The sequence below is a fragment of the Cyanistes caeruleus genome, chromosome 6, assembly GCF_971803275.1.
Source record: "Cyanistes caeruleus chromosome 6, bCyaCae1.hap1.1, whole genome shotgun sequence".
Lineage (NCBI taxonomy): Eukaryota > Metazoa > Chordata > Aves > Passeriformes > Paridae > Cyanistes > Cyanistes caeruleus.
The window spans coordinates 50,306,967-50,327,084 of NC_141706.1; the positions used below are offsets into that span (position 1 = coordinate 50,306,967).

A 20,118-nucleotide genomic window follows, 5' to 3' on the forward strand; every position below is an offset into this window, starting at 1 on the left:
AAGTAGCTGGTTATTGGTTATAGTAATGAACACTATGCTTTGACAAGATTTCCTCCTTCATATAAGCCTTAAGCAGAAGATTTGTATATTTTTCTTTTTTTTTAAAAGAGGGCTAATGCTTGAAATTCTATATTTTCAGTGAATATAGAAACAGGTTTTTGTTTTTTTTTTCTCTTGAATACAGGATGGTTTTCTGTTTCACTGGAACAGAGGGCAATATCTCCCAAGAGACTCAAAAGGCTTGAAGGTAGCTGCTGCCAGGGTGGGTTAGTTTGAGCATGTGTTTGGATAGAGCATGTGGCAGCATCTCTCACAATGTATGGTATTAGGAAGTACAGTTTATTTTGATTCCAATAGGAAGGAAATAATTTCTAAAATAACACCTTACAGTAAACAGACTCAACTGTGGTGGGCTGAACTCATATGAGACAATAAGTCTTATCCATTGGAATAATGGTAGCTGTTTTATTTTTGTCCTTTACTACTTCACACTACTTTTTGAGTGAAGGCCAGTTATTTGCTGTAACGGGTCAGAGATGTCTGGATGAATTTGGAGTGAGACATCTAAAAAATCTTGCCAAATCCAAACTGAAGGAGTGGTGGTGGTGGTGTTGGTGATGGGTGAAGCCTCAGATGGCCTCCCCTCTTTGTATTTATTCTAATTGTCAGTGTCACTTTGTTCTTCAAGGTGTGTATTCTACATAACACAACGGAGATGCAGTAGCCCAAAGACAGGTGGAATAAAATGGGATTTGCACTATAAGGAAATTTTCTTTGTGTAATCAAAGCAACATCTGCAGTTACTCAAATTCTCAAAATCCTTTTTCCAGGCTGCTTATAGGTTCTTCTGCCATTCATGTCTCCATAAAGCAGAGGAGTTTGATATTTTTCTTCATCTCTCTGCTTCCACGTACACATGTACCTGTCCAGTGTGTGCAGAGGAACTGGAAGGTGCAAGCCCATGCCTGCTGCTATGCATGTAGCAATAGCAATATTTCCATGGCCATCAAAGTTGATTTGCTTTTAAGTTCCCTTAATTTATAAACCCCTATAAAAAAAAGAACATGTAGAGGTCAGAGCAGATGAGCAGAAATAATATTGCTGAAAATATCATGGATTGCATGCAATGCTAACACTGTCTTTTTCAATGGGTTATGCCAGCTATACACCTTATTAACAGAAGTGTATGTGAGGAACCTGTGCATTTAGTATGTAAAATTTTGGTGCAGACATAAACCAAAATCCAAGATTTCCCATACTTAAAAAGATACATCTATTAGTGGCCTACCTCAGTTTTTAGTACAAGGAAAAACCCATCAGCAAATCCCCAAATCCTGCAGCAGATCTTTATATGTAGTTCATTTAAAGTACCCAGAGGCCTGTATAGAAAACATGAGTGTCTTCTTATTTGATTCATGCAGTGACCTGAAAAAAATGGAGTGCTCACAAACAGAAGAAAAAAATAATTGCATTTTTGAGCAGGCATATTTTGCTGCCTGTAGAATAGCTTTAAACTCTATCTCACTTTTTCTTTATATATTTCTCCCTCTGGCCCTCTCTCAGGTTTTCTTGTGCTCTGCCTCTCTGCCTTTCTGAACTCGTTTGAGATGTCCAGTTTTGTATAAGCACAAAATGCTGATAATGCTTTTGTGATTCCTTGCAATAACAACTGTGCTGAAAAGTAGCACATGGACACATATTGATAAGGACTCTGCTGCCTGGAATGATTTGGCACATGTCAGATGGAATTTGCGTTTGAGCTGAAGGCCAGCTCCAGGCTTCTGTACCTCTTAGGACCCACTTAAAAACTACTAAGAGAGTTTAAGTGGTTGCAAGTCTCTTGCTGGCTGTCTGAACGTGGCTAAAAGTCACCCACCATGAAGCATTAATGGCAGAGGACTATGGTTTTTACTTTACTATGGGTATGTGTAATTTGTGGGCCTCCTGGCAATTTTGATCAACTGATCCAACCACACACAGACCTCAAAGGTAAAGGGGAGAAGTGGAAAAAGAAAGCAGAATTTCTTTCTGTGTTCTTTTCCATCTTTGTCAGGATTCGTTCAACATAAAAGCTTTGAACTTTACAGTTGAAATAAGCTTAGACAAGCTCTTTTAAAAATGTTTTAAAGCAGTTATTGAGAAAATATAATGATAGAAGCTTCAGGACAGAATAGCAGGACTTTGTTCTGTTCTGAGCTGCTTCTTCATAAATGCACAAAGATGGCAGACTCTTTCCTGTATCTACTCTGTACATTGTGGACAAAATTAGACCTATTGCCATTACTGTATCCTGCTTTCTCTGTTCATGTTCAGAAGACTTGTGATTTGGTATATCAGGTGAAACTATTCACACAGAATATTCAGTCCTACAGTCATCAGCATGGGGCAAAAGAAAAATTGGCTGGAGAAACACATACAGCTTCTGGAAATTATGTCAGTTTGGCTCTGCTTTGTCTTTGAGCACCTTCTGTGTTGGCAGCATCTCTGCTCCTTCAAGGAAATAGTATAGCAGAAGGAAGACTGAAAAGTGACTTAAAGTGACTTAAATCATAACTGCAGATGTAAACACCATTTCTTCTTCTTCTCTGTCTCTTCTTCCCCAGGGAACTGAGCTGCTGCCAGAAATTAAAGGCAGATAGTAGTTTCTTGGTTGATGTAAACTGTTCCAGTCAGTGTTTAAATGTATAATCTGTGCTCCTTCATCCTGCAGGAACAGTGCTCTTGCTGGCTAACACTGCCTGTATGTATCATTTTGTGATCCCTGAAGAGTTCTCATGAGATTCTTGTGGTTTTAATGCCACAGCTGAGAATCACTGGGTTAGAAATGTCTATTTACTATATCTAGCTTGCTCTTATTTCTACTTGTTCCTAAAACTTAAGCTGCCCCATGTTAAATTCTATCCCGTTCAGCCTTCTTTTCTCAAGGAGCTTTCAAGTTTAAAGGGGATATCTGAATGTCTCTCAGATAAAGGTGGTAGTGCACCCTTTCACTAAACAAGAGCCAAATCAGATCAGAGTGCCAAAAAAGTTTGCACTCTGTCAGAGGAAGACCTGGGATTCTGCTCTCTGTCTGAAACAAGACTTGGGGAGGATTCACATCCTCATTGCTGCAAAGAAATTCTTTAATCCTACCATAATTTCTTCAATCCTTTTAGTCCTGAGATGCACACATTCTAAGGATATGCACTTGACCAGAAATATTAAAAAGAGACAAGAGGACTCTCACTGAAAATAGTTATTATCATAGAGTTACTGGAATCTTGAATAACAATTAGCAAGAAATAAATGGCAGAGCCAAATAAAAGTAAGTGAGGTAAAAAAAAATCTGTTAATGGTCTGTAATGCTCTTGGTAAACTCTTTTCTCCTATACTTTCTCTGGCCTTTCTTTCCTCTCTGTATTCAGAAAAATCACTAGGTTTACTGGTGTCCAGATAACCAGTGTATGGATTTTTCTGTATTGCTATAAGACAGTTACAGTTGCAGCTGTGCCTTTAGTGTTTCATATTACTGACTTTCTTTTCTGATGATATGTAGGAGCACAAGTTGTTGCCTGTATGAAGTGCTGTGTCATATAGGGTGCAGTGAGATTATTGCACTTTCTCCACCTGTGCATACAGAAAAGTGTAATTGGATCACTGGGAAAAGATAACAAATCCAGATCCCCAGGCTCTTGTCAGGCACTGTTGATGCTGAGATATTGTACAGTTGATAAATAATTCAGCTATTTAGCTGAACAGGGATTTCAGAGGCTTAGCTGTACATTCTTTATCCATCATTTTAATATATTTCCCCTTTGCTGTTAACTGGCTATCTGATGGCAATGATTTAAGAAATTTGTTTGATAACCTTCTATTTGCCTGTTACAAGGACTGTATCATATAAGCGAGATTTGTTCTATATCTGGGGAACATCTTTTGTTCACTAGCCCCATAAGTGACTGCACCATACGTGATAGGTTCTCTGAAGCAGAAGTTAAGAGTGTAAACAACTTTATTAATCTTTCTTGATAGCTCCTTAGAAGTGTTTATGGAGTAGTTCTTAGAGCTGTGAAGGAGCAGCATGCTAAGTAATATTAAACTAGGAAGGAGAGATCTCCATCTGCCTTTGTTGGAAAGACGAACGTATGATGACACTTTCAACTTTATTTATACTGAGGTGCCTAAGAAATTGAGGGGCAGCTCCTGCCATATTTTCTCTCCAGGCCATATGCTCCAAATATGGAAGACAAGAATATGACAGCCCACGCTCATTTTCCTAAATGAATGATACCCCACAAGGTAATGTGACGCCGTTCAGGATCTCATCAATGATGTAGCACCATGCAACACATTTAAAATGTGTCAAAATGTTGTCTCCAAAGCAGCAATGTTTAGCCACTTAGGTCACTAAAAGCAGCTTTTTCAAATTCTCCACAGACGTTTTGCCAGGCTGCCCACATATCTCTAGATAAAAGCAAACTGTTTGCTTCACAGTGTAGAATAATTTATAGGTAGGGACCAATTTGCTTGCAAAGAAGCAGCAGGTTGCCATCATTTTTTCTTAGTAGAAAATGCATTATGCTAACCACAGTACAGAATGTATGTGTTCCAAAAGGGGAATTATTTGAAATTAGTTTAGTATTATTAGTTTTTCACAAGCAGTCGTGTCTGGTTTTGTCAAGGAAAGCTTCAAGCCCTCTGGAAAATGGTCAAGAAGGCAAAGAAAGATTATCTTTCTATTTCTTTCACTGTGTTAAGTGCAGCTGTCCAGAGGCAGATAATTCCACAACAATTTTTGTGGTTTCAAATTGTGGAATGTAAACACTATTTTACAAATGCTTTTATGAAGTGGAATTGTGTCCAAAATTACGTTTTTGTGTAAAAAAGTGGATTTTTTATTCTTCCCCTACTTTTTTTCCCTCTCTGTCTTTGGTCACAAAGGATCAGAAAACATTGGACCTCAGGCACATTTCCTATTGGAAACATTATCAGAACTGACAAATCTACACACGTTTTTTGCTTCAGTGAAACAATATATTTTAATGAAAATGTGTTTTGTTGAAATGTTCTGGATGGCTCCTCACGTGAGATTCTTTTCATCTGCCACTTCCAGCTTTCTCAAACCAACTTCACATCATCACATGGTACATTCATGAGTTTATGGAGTCCTAGATAAGATCCATCAAAACTATTTCACCTAAGATATGAGAACAGCTTTTGGGGATGAAAGACTGGGGAATTAATTTACTGCCATACTAAATAGATTGTTCTCACTGTTTGACAAATTTGTTAAGTTTTGAACTCTGCAGTATTAGACTGGTGAAAAATTAGAGTAGGCCTTGGGGCAAGGTTAATAAAGACACCAATAACCCTTTGCTAGTAGGTGCAATACTCCATTTAATATGAGTCCTGGAGGTGATCATCTGTTCCTCTTTGCCCACTGGAGTGAAAATATGATGGTCACCATCTGGAGTAATTTTTTAGCAATCAGCAATTTTATAATGAAAGCAGAGATATTTCTTTATAAAAAGATGCTTGAGCTATCAATGACTTTGGGCTGCCTCGAAGTCCTACACAGCTCAGAAGCTCACATTGGATAAAAACCTGGAGTTCTGCACCTTTTCTTCTTCCTTGTGTTCTGTGAGGGTGTCCTGTCTGCTCATGTAGAGGCAATTAAAGATTTTGCTTTTTAATTTGACATGTGTGTCCTCAGTAACTTGTACTCTAACAGTTACAATTAGTTGACGTACTAAGCTTGGATGTTTTCTATGTTAGGACTCCACAGGCAGGACATTCTTAGTGGGCACTTTTCCATTTCTAGGATGCCTAAGATGAAATTATCAATAGAAATTGGTCCATGCATGATAAATTCATGCAGACAGTCATTCAGATAAGACTGGATGATATGACAAACCACAACATGAATTTAGGTACATGTTTTCTACTAGACATTCTACAGTATTTCATTTATGGGTTTTATCACTAAAAAGAGTCTTATTTTTAAGACTATTTAATGACAAAATTTTTATTTACCTATGTGTGCACGAGCAAGGATTTTTTTTTTTTTGCCACATGATTGCAAACACAGTTGTTTCTGGGCTCAGAGGTCTGTTAATTTTCACAGGTGAGGTAGTCTTGATGAAGTTGTGCAATGTCAAATTTTCAGAATAACTTCCCTCTGTTACAGTTCAGGAACTGTTAAACACAGGAATGGTGATAACATTAGTCTAGGTAGTCTGCACACCTGAACTTTGGCACTTCAACACCCATTTATGGAGGACTCTGAGGAGCTGAGCAGGGTGTGTCGTACAGCTCAGAGCCTGACAAGATGACTGGCAGCCTTGAATTCATGGCCCCACCTGAGGCACTAATACTATTGATCTTGTAGCTATTTCAGCTCTGCTTCCTGGACTGCAGCAGCCACTCCAATGATTATGTCTTGTAGTAGGTTCTCTCTCTTGACCTGTTACTGGTTCCTGTTAATGTGTGCAAGGAAAAATCTATTCTCCCTGAGCTTTCCCCCCTCAAAAAACCTATCTTTTTTCCATTATTTATTCTCTTTTCTCTCCCACCCTCTTACATGTCTTCTAATGCCTATGAAGTAATTCCACTCTGTAGCAACCTACAAGTAAAAAAGTCTTGAACTGTGAATCTGGGAATAGTGTTTTTGCAAGACCACATGAACATTAATTTTCCCAGTAGCAAAGCCCTATACAACTCAGTTTGTCAGCTATGTAACAGTCAAGTCAGCAGTCACAGACAACTTTGAGGACCAAGTATGTGCATGTGTGTGAGGACAGAGAAGGTGGGAAGAAAACAAGTCCCGCATTTATTTATTTATTTGTTTATTCAGGGAGAGGAGGTTTCCTGCTGGCTTAGCTCCCTCTCCTGGCAGTCAGGAATCGGGCTGTATCAGTCCTGTTTAACCTGTGCACTACCCAGATTTCCAGAGATAGTTCTCGTGTTCACTGTAATGGCCTGCCTTTTAAAACGGGATTTCCTCAAGCCTGCATCCTTCTGGGCAGTGTGTCTGCATAATATTTTGTAGGAATGTAGCTAAAAAGAGAAAAAAGGCTTGGAGGACCAGAAGGTTACAAAAGAACCAGAAAGAGAAGCATGGCAAATTATGTCTTTACACCCATCGTTGCAAAATGTACTGGTCTCTAAATTTTTTCCTGTCTCCACCAAGGCAGATCCAAATCAATTTCACTTGCATCCTCAGGCTGCCTGATCTGAGGTTTTGAGAATAATTATAAATGCAAATTGAGAAGTAAAACCAGAAACATCCTGATCAGAGTAGAAAAATGCACAAGAGTTCAGATGTGTACATTTGCTGGATCATTTTGCTAACAATATTGCAAAGACAATAATGCCCTTCTCTGCCAAAATCAGTTCATATAGATTTTGTTGTGTGTGTAACAGTGTACAGAAACACTCCAAGGTTTCTTTCCTTCCTATACCAGCTACTGATCCATATCCTGACATCAACACTCGCTTTAGAAGAGGGTACCAAGGGTGGTTTCTTCCTCTCTGTCTAATTTTCTTCACCTCTTTTTCTTTCTCCTTACCTCCTCTTCTTACATAATACACACCCATAGCTATGAAGCAGCCAGAACAGCAGGCATGCAAAAGGGCTTCCTGTAAAAGTGTTTTGATTCCTTTGGGTCATTTTCCCCATGCCTTTCATGCAGAGATAATAGACTCATATTAACATTTGAACACAAAGTTCAAATCCAAGTAACTCAGAGAGAAATTAGTTCAGCAAACCATCACTCAAGGTTTCTAATCACTTAAAAAAAACCAACAAAAAACCAACCAAATAAATGTTCCAAAAAATAAACCACAAGGATATTCATTAATGTGTACACTCATAGATACGAACTCATATGGAAAAAAGGCATTTGTCAGGTATTATTCTGTAATTTTTCTTGTTACCAGTTGATAGATACACAGGCATATTTTTCTTGAGAACAAGGAACTCTGTACTAGATTTCATACAAATGGAATTAGATTTGTTTTCTGTTTGTCATTCAATTCCAGACATAATAGCCTTGTACTTACTGTATATTATAATTACCTAGAGTAAGATTATGACTTGATTATAACCCTGGTCTTCAGTACAGCCAAGAAAATTTATGCCAAATGGTTCAGTGCTAAATAAGAGTCACTGACTGGTAATAGTGAAAAGAATAAGTATGACCATTTGGTTTTGGTTTTGTTTGCCTTTCAATTTATGTTGCATGGCACTCAGGTCCAGATAAACGGATGAACTGCTGGGAAAAGTGGTGCTAAGTGATTAGACTGTTAGGAAAAAAAAAGGCCTTGGATTCCTTTGACCTATTTTTTATTATTTTCTTGATTCCTTGAAAGAAAGAATAGCCAAGTATTCTTAATTTTATTATCTCGGAAAAATTTATAGCCTTAATGTAAACCATGTCTAGGCTAATGAAGACAGACAGCCTGGCTTTAGGAGCACCTCGAAACTCTGTGCTTATAGGGCTGTAAGTGTTTAAATGCAGGCTTGGTTCTGTATGCTGTCTTCTCCCTTTATTCTCTTTTATCTTCCCTGAATATCACTAGGTTCTCAGGTAGCCACAGGGACCTTGACTACACGTTTGGAAGACTGCAGAATGAAAAATGGTAAAGTTGGTTCCAAGGGCAGCTTTAGAGATTCTTTAGACAGCATAGGCAGAGCCACTGAGGAAATATACCAGTTGGTGAGGTAGGGAAAAGTTCCACAAACAGACTACTAGTGAGTTGATTTTTTTTTTCCCCTAGATGCCACAAACTTGTAATTGAATATTATTTTCAGTAATATATTAATTATTTCATGGCTATGCACAGCAGGGTAACAAATGGCTGGAAGTTGTATGGAGAACTCTGACCAATAAAGGTACAAATATTAAAAAACTTCCACCTTACCAACTCACAGCCAGATGTTTCAACCTTTAAAATATCTTTAATCAAAACACCTTATCTTTTATCCAGTACATAAAGTCAGAATTTTTCTTTTCCAGCTATCATCAGTTATGACAAAAGGGAATTTAAACAAGGCAGGTTTAAAAAAAGTCAGTGAGATAAAAATGTTGATCAGAAATGCATTTTAAGTTATGAAAATAAATATTTTCACTGATTGCAGGAACTGCTAAGCCAAATTTTCAGACTTGGCCACCTAAAACAAGTACTATTTTCTCATCTATTTCAATGTGGTTTTCTTAACTTCATTGTATCATTCCTTAAAGCCAAATGGGATTTAATATCCTGGCAGCAGTAAGGCAGGAAATGTCTTACACACTTGGAAGACATAACTTGTGTCTAAGGAGGATATAGTGAGAAATAATAGAAATCAAGTGTACATGGGAGGATATAGAAACAAAAATTACCAAATTGGTGATGGACAGATGTGTTATTATTGAGGCATTTTCTTGTTGATTTCTTTAATTTTAAGTTAATTGTGACACTTGACTTTTTTCCTACCTAGACTGGGTTATAGAACTTTTTGACTTCAAATAAGCAAAGTTACTCCCACCTATAGCTTGTCAGTCAAGTCCCAAGATTTACAACCACAACAGCTAAGGAATGCCTTTAATTCCTCCACTCCAAATGTTTACTTCTGAAAAAAAGCAGTAAGGTCGAAGAGAGACTCAATTTAGTACTTGCAGTTATATTGAAAACAGCTTGCTTTAGAAATCCAGCGTGCCAGGAATGGTCAGGGAAGCTGAGTGACTCTACCTGCCTTCAATTTTGGCAGTTTACTGAAGGAAAAATTGTTCACACTTTTCTAGCCTTTTGGAATTTACAGAAAATGGTTTTCCTTCAAAAAGTTTTCTTTTTTTTTTTTTAATTGAGCAGATTTCCAACTCTTTGATCTTTTTAATATCTTTGGGGTAGAGATTTCTGACACAGAGACAGAACTCACTTTTGCATTAGGATCCCTGAGATATGCTGAAAAATACAGCAACTGTGAGCCCTATTTTAAGTTAATATTAAGCAGCTGTAAAAGTCTACTGAAGTAAAACCCTTTCCAAGAAAGTTACTTAAATACATTCAGTTTTATCCTTGCATCCTCATTCTTTACCTCTGCCACACCACAGTCAGTCCTGAAGTCATAGGTATCTAGTTAGATATGAACTTGTGCTTTTGCTTAATATGATCAAGAGTAGTCCCAAATAGATACAATCTGTACTGACTTTTATTGTACCAGTTTATTAAGGACTGATATCTAGAGTTTAGGATACTGGCATTAATAAGAGGACTACTTTTCTTTCCACCATAAGGGAAGAAAGCTTTAGGAGAGTTTTAACAGATTTCTAACAACAAAATCCATGTAACAAGAAAAGGAGAGAAACTCCAGAAGTGACTGTCCAATCAAATCACTTTTTCTTGTAATAGCTAATGAGAAGTACAGTGTGCTTGACTTAATTTGTTTGAATCATTACTGAAATCTTTAATTCAGGTGCCACATCTGCTTATGTGAGAGGTGCACTGGACTGAGTACTAGAATGAGGTGAATGCATAAATCAGTTTAAATATGACAGTCCCTTCCTAGGACATTCCCAGCACACCAGGAACTGCAGCTGCCTGTGCCTGCTTGTTCTCAGCTGGGCTTTCTGTTGTACCTGGGAGTGAAATAAAACCTAATCAGTAGCTGGACTTGCAATCAGAAGCGAGCTTAGTGCGGAGCATTGGATCTGTTAGGAGGTACGGGCTGTCTCTCTCTCTGATGATGATGATGGAACAGTGAGAGAGCAACTATCATTACTCTGTGTGGTCCCAGTCATCTCAGAGGACGCTCTGCAGATCCATTTTCATTTAAAAAGAGAGTGTCATGACGGATCAGGGCACTGTGATCTAGATGGGAGCCAGGCCATATTAAAGGCGGATAAACCGTCACACTTAGGCTGATGTTAGAATGTAATCCTGTTAAGAGTTTCTCTACAGTATCACGTCATCTGGCATAATTGAAAAGAAATCACTCCTGACTGAAATATGCCTGTGAGAGAGAAAACCATGAACAGTGGTGTACCTAATCATACTGTTTCTATAAAAGAACAATATACAGTATGGGCTATATTGCAGTATTATGCTTACATACCTTTAAAATTTGCATTCATAATGATAAACAGGATTTTTCAGGGTGTCACTTTTTTATCTCCTGCTGTTTGAACCTTGAGGCTGATACCTGATGGTTCTCTAAATAAATGCAGTAATCTATAAGTACAAGGTTGAAGGGTTATAACAATTTGGCTCCTAAGGGTGCTCTCTATAATACCAGTCCATAGGATTCCCAGAAGTAGCATCAGGGGCATGTTATAAACTGTACAGCATTATCAGAAGAACAAGGTTTTATGGATGACCAAAGTAAGTTTCTTTCTGAATGATCTGGATGTTCTTAAATTGTTTAAATAAATATTAAAAAAAAAAAAAAGAAATCACCATTTTGAAACAGGATTTTTGTCACTAAAATTCCATTTTCTTGGAATTCCAGCCTGAGTTTTGATCTGGATAAAGAAAACTTGGTAAATTACTGTGCCCTGAGAGCTGCACATTTTGTACTTGCCAAGGTTGATATCCTTCATTAGGTCCAGCTATGTATAATGCAGGAGTGGCGGGGGAAGGGCATGACAATCTTGGAAACAGCATATAACAAGACGACATCAAATGACACAGTACCTTTCATAGCATGCTTTAAAGAGTGGGAACGTTTGGTTATAGGTCTGAATAATAAATAGTAGCTGTGAACATAAAAAGCATGCTTACAAGCTGAAAATGCACATTAAGGAACTTAACTGTACTAAAGCTAACACACTTGTTTATGTAGCCATTCACAGATAACTGTGTAGCAAAATTAAAAGCCATATCTAACCTTTATGGTTTCAAAGGAAGTGTTTTGCAAAACTGCCATAGTTTGAGCTGAAGCAAAAACTTAGCAGATGTGAGCCTCTTTCATTTAGCAGAAAGCAAGTTGTGAAATCCATTGACAGCACTGTTCACATCAGAACCAATATCAAGATGACAGTTTTAGCAAATACATGTCTTACCGCAGGGTATCTTACATTTGTGGACTACCATACTTGTTTAAAGGACTCTCCCCATAAGTCTCTATTATCATTTTTTCTGCATTAATTTGGAGAATATATATAATGCTATTACAGAAATAGAAGCAGAATATTCCAGAGTCTGGTAGAAAATGAAAAAAACCATAGAGCGTGATTTAATAATACAGCCTAGAGTCTACTCTGTCAGGCATCAGTGAATAGCAGTCATTGAAGTCAGTGGTTCCTCAAAAGAGAAATAATTACCTGACCAAAAAATTTCAGGCTAAATGGTTTTGGTTTTGGGTTGTTTTAAGCTCTAGAATTTTAAACAGACTGTGAGAGGACAAAGTATGTAGGTATAGTATGCAAATGGAGGTAATAGATCTAGTCTTCACTGAAGTCACTGAAAGTCCTTCAGTCATTACAACGACTTTGCATCAAATCTATTTCAAGACTATTTAACAGAAATATTAAGCTAATGTTTAATATTAATGCCTTTTCTCCCCTTTTTTTCCCCAGAAATCCATAAAGAGCTCAGCCTTAGAATAGTCTTCTAATGGGTTTGATCTTCCCTATTAAATTAAATAGCATTTCATGCTATTCAGCTTTTTCTTTTCTCTTTCCTTTTACAGGCAGGCCAGATCTGACAGATAGCGGATATGAGGACTTTGCTGACATCAGAAAGCTGACAGAAACCAACAGACTTCAGTGAAATACCCCTCCAAGCACAGAGACTTATGGTAGCTTTAAAGTAACCTGTTGTTCATCTGCAAAGACATGGCTACTGGTACCTTCAGCACACATGGAGGAAGGCAACAAACATTGTAACCTGGCTAATAAGACTCTCTTTTCCTTATCAAAAGTAGGAGGTAGGCCACTTATAAAAGGATTATTTCATGCTTAGCCTCCAGGACTTTAACTCTGGCCTGAACACTGGACATAAATAGAAGCCAGCTTTAATGACCTGAGATTTTGTTACCTGTCCGTTAGTATCGTTATCAGTTCTTAAACACTTTGGTACTTTATTTCTTTAAAGTAGAAATGGGTTCGTGGACTAAAATGTTGCCCACAGATTGGGTTCTTCTCATGAAATCATGGCTTATCTTTTCCCTGGGGCTCTACATACAGGTCTCCAAAACTTTGGCCTGCCCAAAAGTTTGCCGCTGTGACCGAAACTTTGTCTACTGTAATGAACGAAGCTTGACCTCAGTGCCTCTTGGGATACCAGAGGGTGTAACCGTCCTCTACCTCCATAATAACCAAATTAATAATGCTGGATTTCCTGCAGAGTTGCACAATGTCCAGTCTGTGCACACAGTCTACCTGTATGGCAATCAATTGGATGAATTCCCCATGAACCTGCCCAAAAATGTCAGGGTTCTCCACCTGCAGGAAAACAACATTCAGACCATTTCACGTGCTGCTCTTGCTCAGCTTTTGAAGCTGGAAGAACTGCACCTGGATGACAACTCCATCTCCACTGTTGGCGTTGAGGATGGGGCGTTCCAGGAAGCCATCAGCCTCAAGCTTCTGTTCTTGTCCAAGAATCACTTAAGCAGTGTGCCAGTGGGCCTTCCGCTGGACTTACAAGAGCTTCGTGTAGATGAAAACCGAATTGCTGTCATTTCAGACCTGGCCTTCCAGAATCTTACAAGTCTGGAGCGTCTGATTGTGGATGGCAATCTCCTTACTAATAAAGGCATAGCTGAAGGCACCTTTAGCCACCTCTCCAAGCTCAAGGAGTTCTCAATAGTTCGGAATTCACTGACTTACCCTCCTCCCGATCTTCCAGGTACACATCTGCTCAGACTCTACTTGCAGGACAACCAGATAACCCATATACCACTTACAGCCTTTTCAAACCTCCACAAACTGGAACGTCTTGATATTTCCAACAATCAACTTCGGATGTTGGCAAAGGGAGTATTTGATAATCTCCATAACCTGAGACAGCTCACTGTAAGGAATAATCCCTGGTTATGTGACTGCAGTATTAAGTGGGTCACCGAATGGCTCAAATTTATCCCTGCTTCCATCAATGTACGGGGTTTTATGTGCCAGGGACCAGAGCAGGTCCGAGGTATGGCAGTCAGGGAGCTCAATATGAATATGTTGTCATGCCCCACCACCACCCCTGGTCTGCCACTCATCATCACCCCAGTCCCAGCTACAACCCTGCCAACTACATTAGTTCCCAGCTCATCATTTCCTTCCTCAAGTAGTAAATATAACCCTCTCACTCCCATCATAGCCACACTCCCCACTGTGCCTGACAGGGAGGACAGAGAAAGGGTGACGCCTCCTTTGTCTGAATGGATTCAGCTCTCCATCCATTTTGTGAATGACACTTGCATCCAAGTCAACTGGATGTCCCTTTTTACCGTGATGGCGTATAAACTCACATGGGTTAAAATGGGCCATAGTCTGGTAGGAGGAATTGTTCATGAACGAATAATCAGCGGTGAGAAGCAGCAATCAAGCTTGGTAAATCTGGAGCCCAAATCCACTTACCGGATTTGTTTGGTTCCACTGGATACTTACAACAACTACCGAACTGGAGAAGACACTGTCTGTTCAGAAGCCACAACCAAGGCTTCCTTTTTGAATGGCAGCAACATCCCTTCCAGCCATGAGCAGACGACTTCTCAGAACCTAGGCTCCCCATTTCTGCTGGCAGGGTTGATTGGGGGTGCAGTGATATTTGTCCTCGTGGTCTTGCTCAGCATTTTTTGCTGGCACATGCACAAAAAAGGTCGTTACACCTCCCAGAAGTGGAAATACAACCGGGGCCGTCGGAAAGATGACTACTGTGAGGCAGGGACCAAGAAGGACAACTCCATCCTGGAGATGACGGAAACCAGCTTCCAGATTGTCTCCTTAAATAACGATCAGCTCCTTAAAGGAGATTTCAGACTGCAGCCCATTTATACCCCAAACGGGGGCATTAACTACACAGACTGCCACATCCCCAACAACATGCGATACTGCAACAGCAACGTCTCAGACCTGGAGCACTGTCATACGTGATAGTGAGGGAGCATGGGGGTCTCTAGGACAAGGAGAAAGAACTCTAGAAAAAATAAGCCCCCCAAGGATAATGGAAAAAAAATTACATTTGATAAATGTTACACAGATGCATTTATGCATTTGAATACTCTGTAATTTATACGGTGTACTATATAATGGGATTTAAAAAAAAAAAGTGCTATCTTTTCTATTTCAAGTTAATTGCAAATGGTTTTGTAACTCTTTGCTTTTTAAATCTTTAAAAAAATATTGCTGAGTACTGTACAGGGTTGTACAATAAGAACCCAATGTCATGGCAAAGAATGACTCATTCTTCAAACATTAACCACTTTGCTGTCGAAGCAGTCTGAGGGATGTTAAGTTTCTAGGTGTCCTGGAATACAGGCAAATAAGTGCATATTAAAACAGGGTCACTAGGAGCAGACAAAAGTAATTCAGATAAAATGGGCACAACTCTTCTGACTTGAACCCAGCAGTTGCTGTTGAGATTCAAACAATTGGAAACACATCCGTTCCTCTTTGTCAATTCTGCACCTCTCACCTCCAACTGAATGCTGGAGTTCGGAGCGCTGCCAAAAAAGCTACTTTCTTGTTTGATTAGTTTCCTTTCAATCTACTTGGAATAGGAAACGTGGAAAGAGCTCAGTGTCAAACTCAAAGTGACCTTGATTCCTATTTGCAAAAGTTGCTCCGAAAATTTCCCCAGTGCTAGATACCTTATCTTAGAAACTGTTCGTGCTTTTTATTAGGATTTCAAAGCTTTAGGCATTCTCTGACCCTTCTCAGTGGGAGGTGAAGGCATGTAATAGTGTGTAAAAGAGGGCTGTCATTAAGTTGCACCTCTTAATGAATCATCATTTGTTGACATAGCATGTTCAGGTAAAGCCAGAGCGAGGGAAATCCCGAGTGCTCCAAGCTCTGCAGTATTCATGTACACGTTCATGTAATTTGAAATCTAAAAGTGCGTATTGCTGAAAACATGCTGCAAAATATAATGGCAATGGAAAGGTTTTGCTAATAATTTGTATAGTTCAAGCTTCGTTCCACTTAACGGTCTGAGTTATCTTCATTACGGAGAAATAGGTGGGAAAAAAAATAACAAAAAGAGAAAGCAAACAAGAAATATATTGTTAAAAAATTATTTAGTACTGGAAAGACCCCCAGGGCTATAAAGAACTGAAATATGTTCAGTGGGGAAAATCATGTACAAATCTTGGTGAGTTTTGTTTGTTTGTTTGTTTTGCTTTTTTTCCTTCCCAATTAAAGTATACAGAGACTGACATTAGCTAAGCATTTGATTGACTGGGGAATTTTGAGAACACAGATACACAGTGTCCCTCTGAATTACCTTTCTTTTACCTTAAGCATTTTTGAGTTTCCCATAATGATTCTGCTTCACAAGCAGTAGGTGGGTTTAGAATTTGCTTTTTCATACCCTCAGATTCTTTGGTTGCAATACCTTCTCAGTCCTTGAGCTTTACATGCACTATTGCAAAAAACAACGTTTGTATTAAAACCATAATGCAGCTCTCAAAATTATGTAATGTTTCAGCCACTCTGCTAAGTCATTGACTGCCGAGAACTGTAGTGGAATCTGATTTTTGGGGTGGGGTTCAGTTTGCTTTTTTAATGTAGCTAATTTTCTCCTGAGTTTGGGGACAAGCTAAAGCTACATCACCTTGGAAAAAGAAAAAGAGAAACAGATAGATACAAAACTTCCCTGAGGTAGTAGAGAACCAAAGAGAAAGTTTTACAGTGATCACTTAGGGATAGACAGAAAGTTGCTGCATGTGGATTGGAAATAAAGGCTGAAGCACTTTTACAGTTGAATGCTTAGATTTTTTCACTTTATGAAGCTCCTTATGATGGAAGAGATGGTTTTAATCCTTTCCGTCTCTCATTTCACTCAACCCATTCTTGAAACTCAGCAGTATATAAGCATGTATTTTTTGCAACTCAAATCACATGATAACACTAATTTTCTGCAATGACAAAATGAACCCAGTTATGATGGCAAAGTACAACCATTTTTGTAAGGAACCACATCCTCCCACCAACAACTTTAAAAATCACATTTTGAAATTCCACTCTATATTCTATATATTTGCTATTTTTGCCAGCTATAGCAGGTATTCTAAGCAACCTGTGTGGCTACTGTAATATTTAAGTCACTAAAATTTTGCTGATTAAAAGTTTACCATATATTTCCAAATGACATAATTCTAGGTAGGAATGTCTATGCAAAGTGGAGGGTTTTTTCTGTGATCTGTTTACTGAAGATGATAGTAAGGCTGATACTTTAGAGCTTTGGTTCTTGGTTTTGGTGTCTTTTGTTTGGTTTTTTTTTGGGTTTTTTTGTTTTGTTTAACATATTTTAGGTGCCACAGCTCAAAAGACAAGCAGCAAATAGTTGTGCTCCTGATGCCTCTGTTGCATGCTGGAGTTTGCTTGACGTTAAGCAGAGCCAGTGATTCCCATTGGGTGCGGACATAGTATTTAATTTCAATGAAATAACTGGTTGTACATTTGGTTTCAAAAGGCCTCCTTGGAAAGTACATGCTTCTAGTGTTTTGTACTTCAGTGACTGATGCAGGAGGAATCTTCAGTTCTGGACATCAGCGTACCATAGGCACCTTATTTGTAGCAATTGACTTAATTCAGGGAGTTTGGCCTGTACTGCAGGTGAATGATCCACAAGCCCAACCTGATGACAACAAATCTGGTTATTTATCAAAGAGGGTGAAAGCAGAAGGCATTTACAAACTGTTCATTTTGATCTTGAACGATGAAACACATATATGTATATTTATATATGTAGACTATAACTCACCTTGATCAAAAATTGCAATGATATTAAAGATAACATACTTTATGCTTCCTTTCACTATGAAGAAAAATATATCAATTTGTATGGGATAAAAGATTCTTTACTATAAAGACTCTTCTGAAAAAAGCATAACAAGCGCCTTATACTGAAATTTGTGGATAGAGCAGGGAATATTATCGAAAAAAATTTGGAGTTGTAGGCAACTGAAGTGTCATATGTGTCATTTGAAGAATGTTTCTCCCAGTTTAATTGCTCCTTAGCTCCAAAATGTATTTGGCAATGTATTTCAGCCTACCATAGAATTAGGGATTTCTGAAAGTGCCAGTCACACAAACACCTGAGATTTCATTTCAGTTCCCACCTAGATAAGCATTTAGTGAGCAAATTTCACTAGGTAAAGTATGTGGGAAAAGTCAGAGTTAAAAATGGACAATGATATTTTTGAAATTTAAAGTTCAAGATTAGCATCTTTTTCCTTAGGCTTTGTAAAAATTGGGTGATCTTCACTTAGGACAAATATCTGACCATATATAATAACTAAAGGCTATAGAGCAGAAGTGCCAAATATGTGCATGTACAATTCACTCAAAATGTTCACTTTGAAGTCCAGATTTGATCAAGTTCATTGGATCTGGGGACAAGTTATTTTTTTCAGACAAAATCTCACCCGTCTTCCATTGTGTAGTGCTAATGGTTGACACAGATGTGCAGAAAGACTGGTGAGTAGAATAAAATAAACATTGAAATTGTGTTAAAGAAGTATCATGACACTGCTGTTACCAGTGCTTGGGTTCCTTCTAAAGACATATTTATTTACAAAGAGGTCCTTATTTTCATGGATTCTGACATTTTAACAAGTGTTCCTTGCATGTGGCTTGCTGGCAGAAACAAACACCTGATTAATGCATGGACTTCATGTTAACAGGTTCTTATTGGAATATTATTACTGAATTTCTTTATAAGAATATTTAGGGTATAAGCTACTTTGAACTGAAAATATATTAGCAGTTTTCCCTGTAAGCCAATAAAGGACTATAGTGAATATCATGTAAAACAGAAAAAATGAAATAGCATATGAAAATTGCTACTAGAGTAGTTCAGCTATATTTTTCTCTGAATCATTTTCCTTTTTTCATGAGAGCAAGTTTCTCCCTCTGAAAAATTCATTCATTTCAATTTTGCAAACAAAAGAACTTCATGCATATTGATATTGTTGTTTTAAGGGTTTACATAAGGCACTTTATTAATGGCATTGAAGTGAAAGTTCAGTCTCAGCTTTTGACAGTAAAGTGGTTAATTCCCATTGAATTCTACATTTATAGTATTTCTTCACCTTAAATTTAACATGGAAATATTAAAGTTTTTTTTTTTTTCTTTAGACCATGAGAATAATGGTTTTACACATGACTTGTCTTTACAGCTCAGTGGAAAAACTAAACAGAAGTGAGTGCCAAAACCAAAAGTTGCTGGCTCTGAACCTCATCAAATCCTGCCTGATGCTCTCTTCTAAACACAGAGATAATCCTAGGAAGCTGATGATTACTCCTTCCCTGAACTCTATTGAACAGGGCACTTTGTATCCCACATGATACTACAGGCAATATTGAAGCATTTGGCATTAAACTTTTGTACAGCAGAGAATGTTTTGCTCTTTAAAGGGACGCTGGCTAGTAGTCCATATGGAAAACTAGCACAGAAGAGATTTGGCAACCTTTTATTACACTGGGGCTCTGTGGAAATGTGCCTCGTGAGAGCTGAATTCTGATCCTCTCAGAAACAGATAAGCTACTAAACAAATTTTTATCATGAGTTGATCCCAAATATCTGAAGATGATCTTTCATGAAATTGATTTTAGCTAAGATATGCACACTTGATTCTGTTCTGTGTTTGGTATACTTTCTATCTTTAACATGGAAAAATAGATGGTTTGAAGTCTGCGTTATCTGTTTTCTGCAATCTGCCATGTTGCACGCATTGTTAACTTCAAAACCTCACTATACACTATATATTATCTTGTTGACATATTCAGTAAAGAGTTATTTAAAAAAATACAACAATCTTGCTGTATTTATATGAGCAAGTTAATTAAAATAAGGATGTGGGTATCTGAAAGGGACAAAAAATATCAATATTTTGTACTTTCATTCATGGAGATATTTTCAGATGTTCTACTGAAACTTCTGTCTGTTCCATCCTCTCTTCATTTTCTAAAAGACAAATGTCTTCTGTCTCTCAAAGAGTTAAAT

At 38.1% G+C, this 20,118-nt stretch overlaps 1 protein-coding gene across 8 annotated transcripts in view; it reads left to right on the forward strand.

Annotated features, from left to right (window-relative positions):
• FLRT2 (fibronectin leucine rich transmembrane protein 2) overlaps positions 1 to 16,738 on the forward strand; it is a 58,862-nt gene extending 42,124 nt beyond the window's left edge. For all 8 annotated transcript variants that reach the window (XM_023927737.2, XM_086891986.1, XM_086891989.1 and 5 more), the window contains one exon: positions 12,650 to 16,738. In XM_023927737.2, coding sequence (XP_023783505.1) covers positions 13,059 to 15,044 — 1,986 coding nt within the window. In that variant the 5' untranslated portion in view covers positions 12,650 to 13,058 and the 3' untranslated portion in view covers positions 15,045 to 16,738. The remainder of the gene's footprint in view (positions 1 to 12,649) is intronic.
• Positions 16,739 to 20,118: the final 3,380 nt, after the last annotated feature.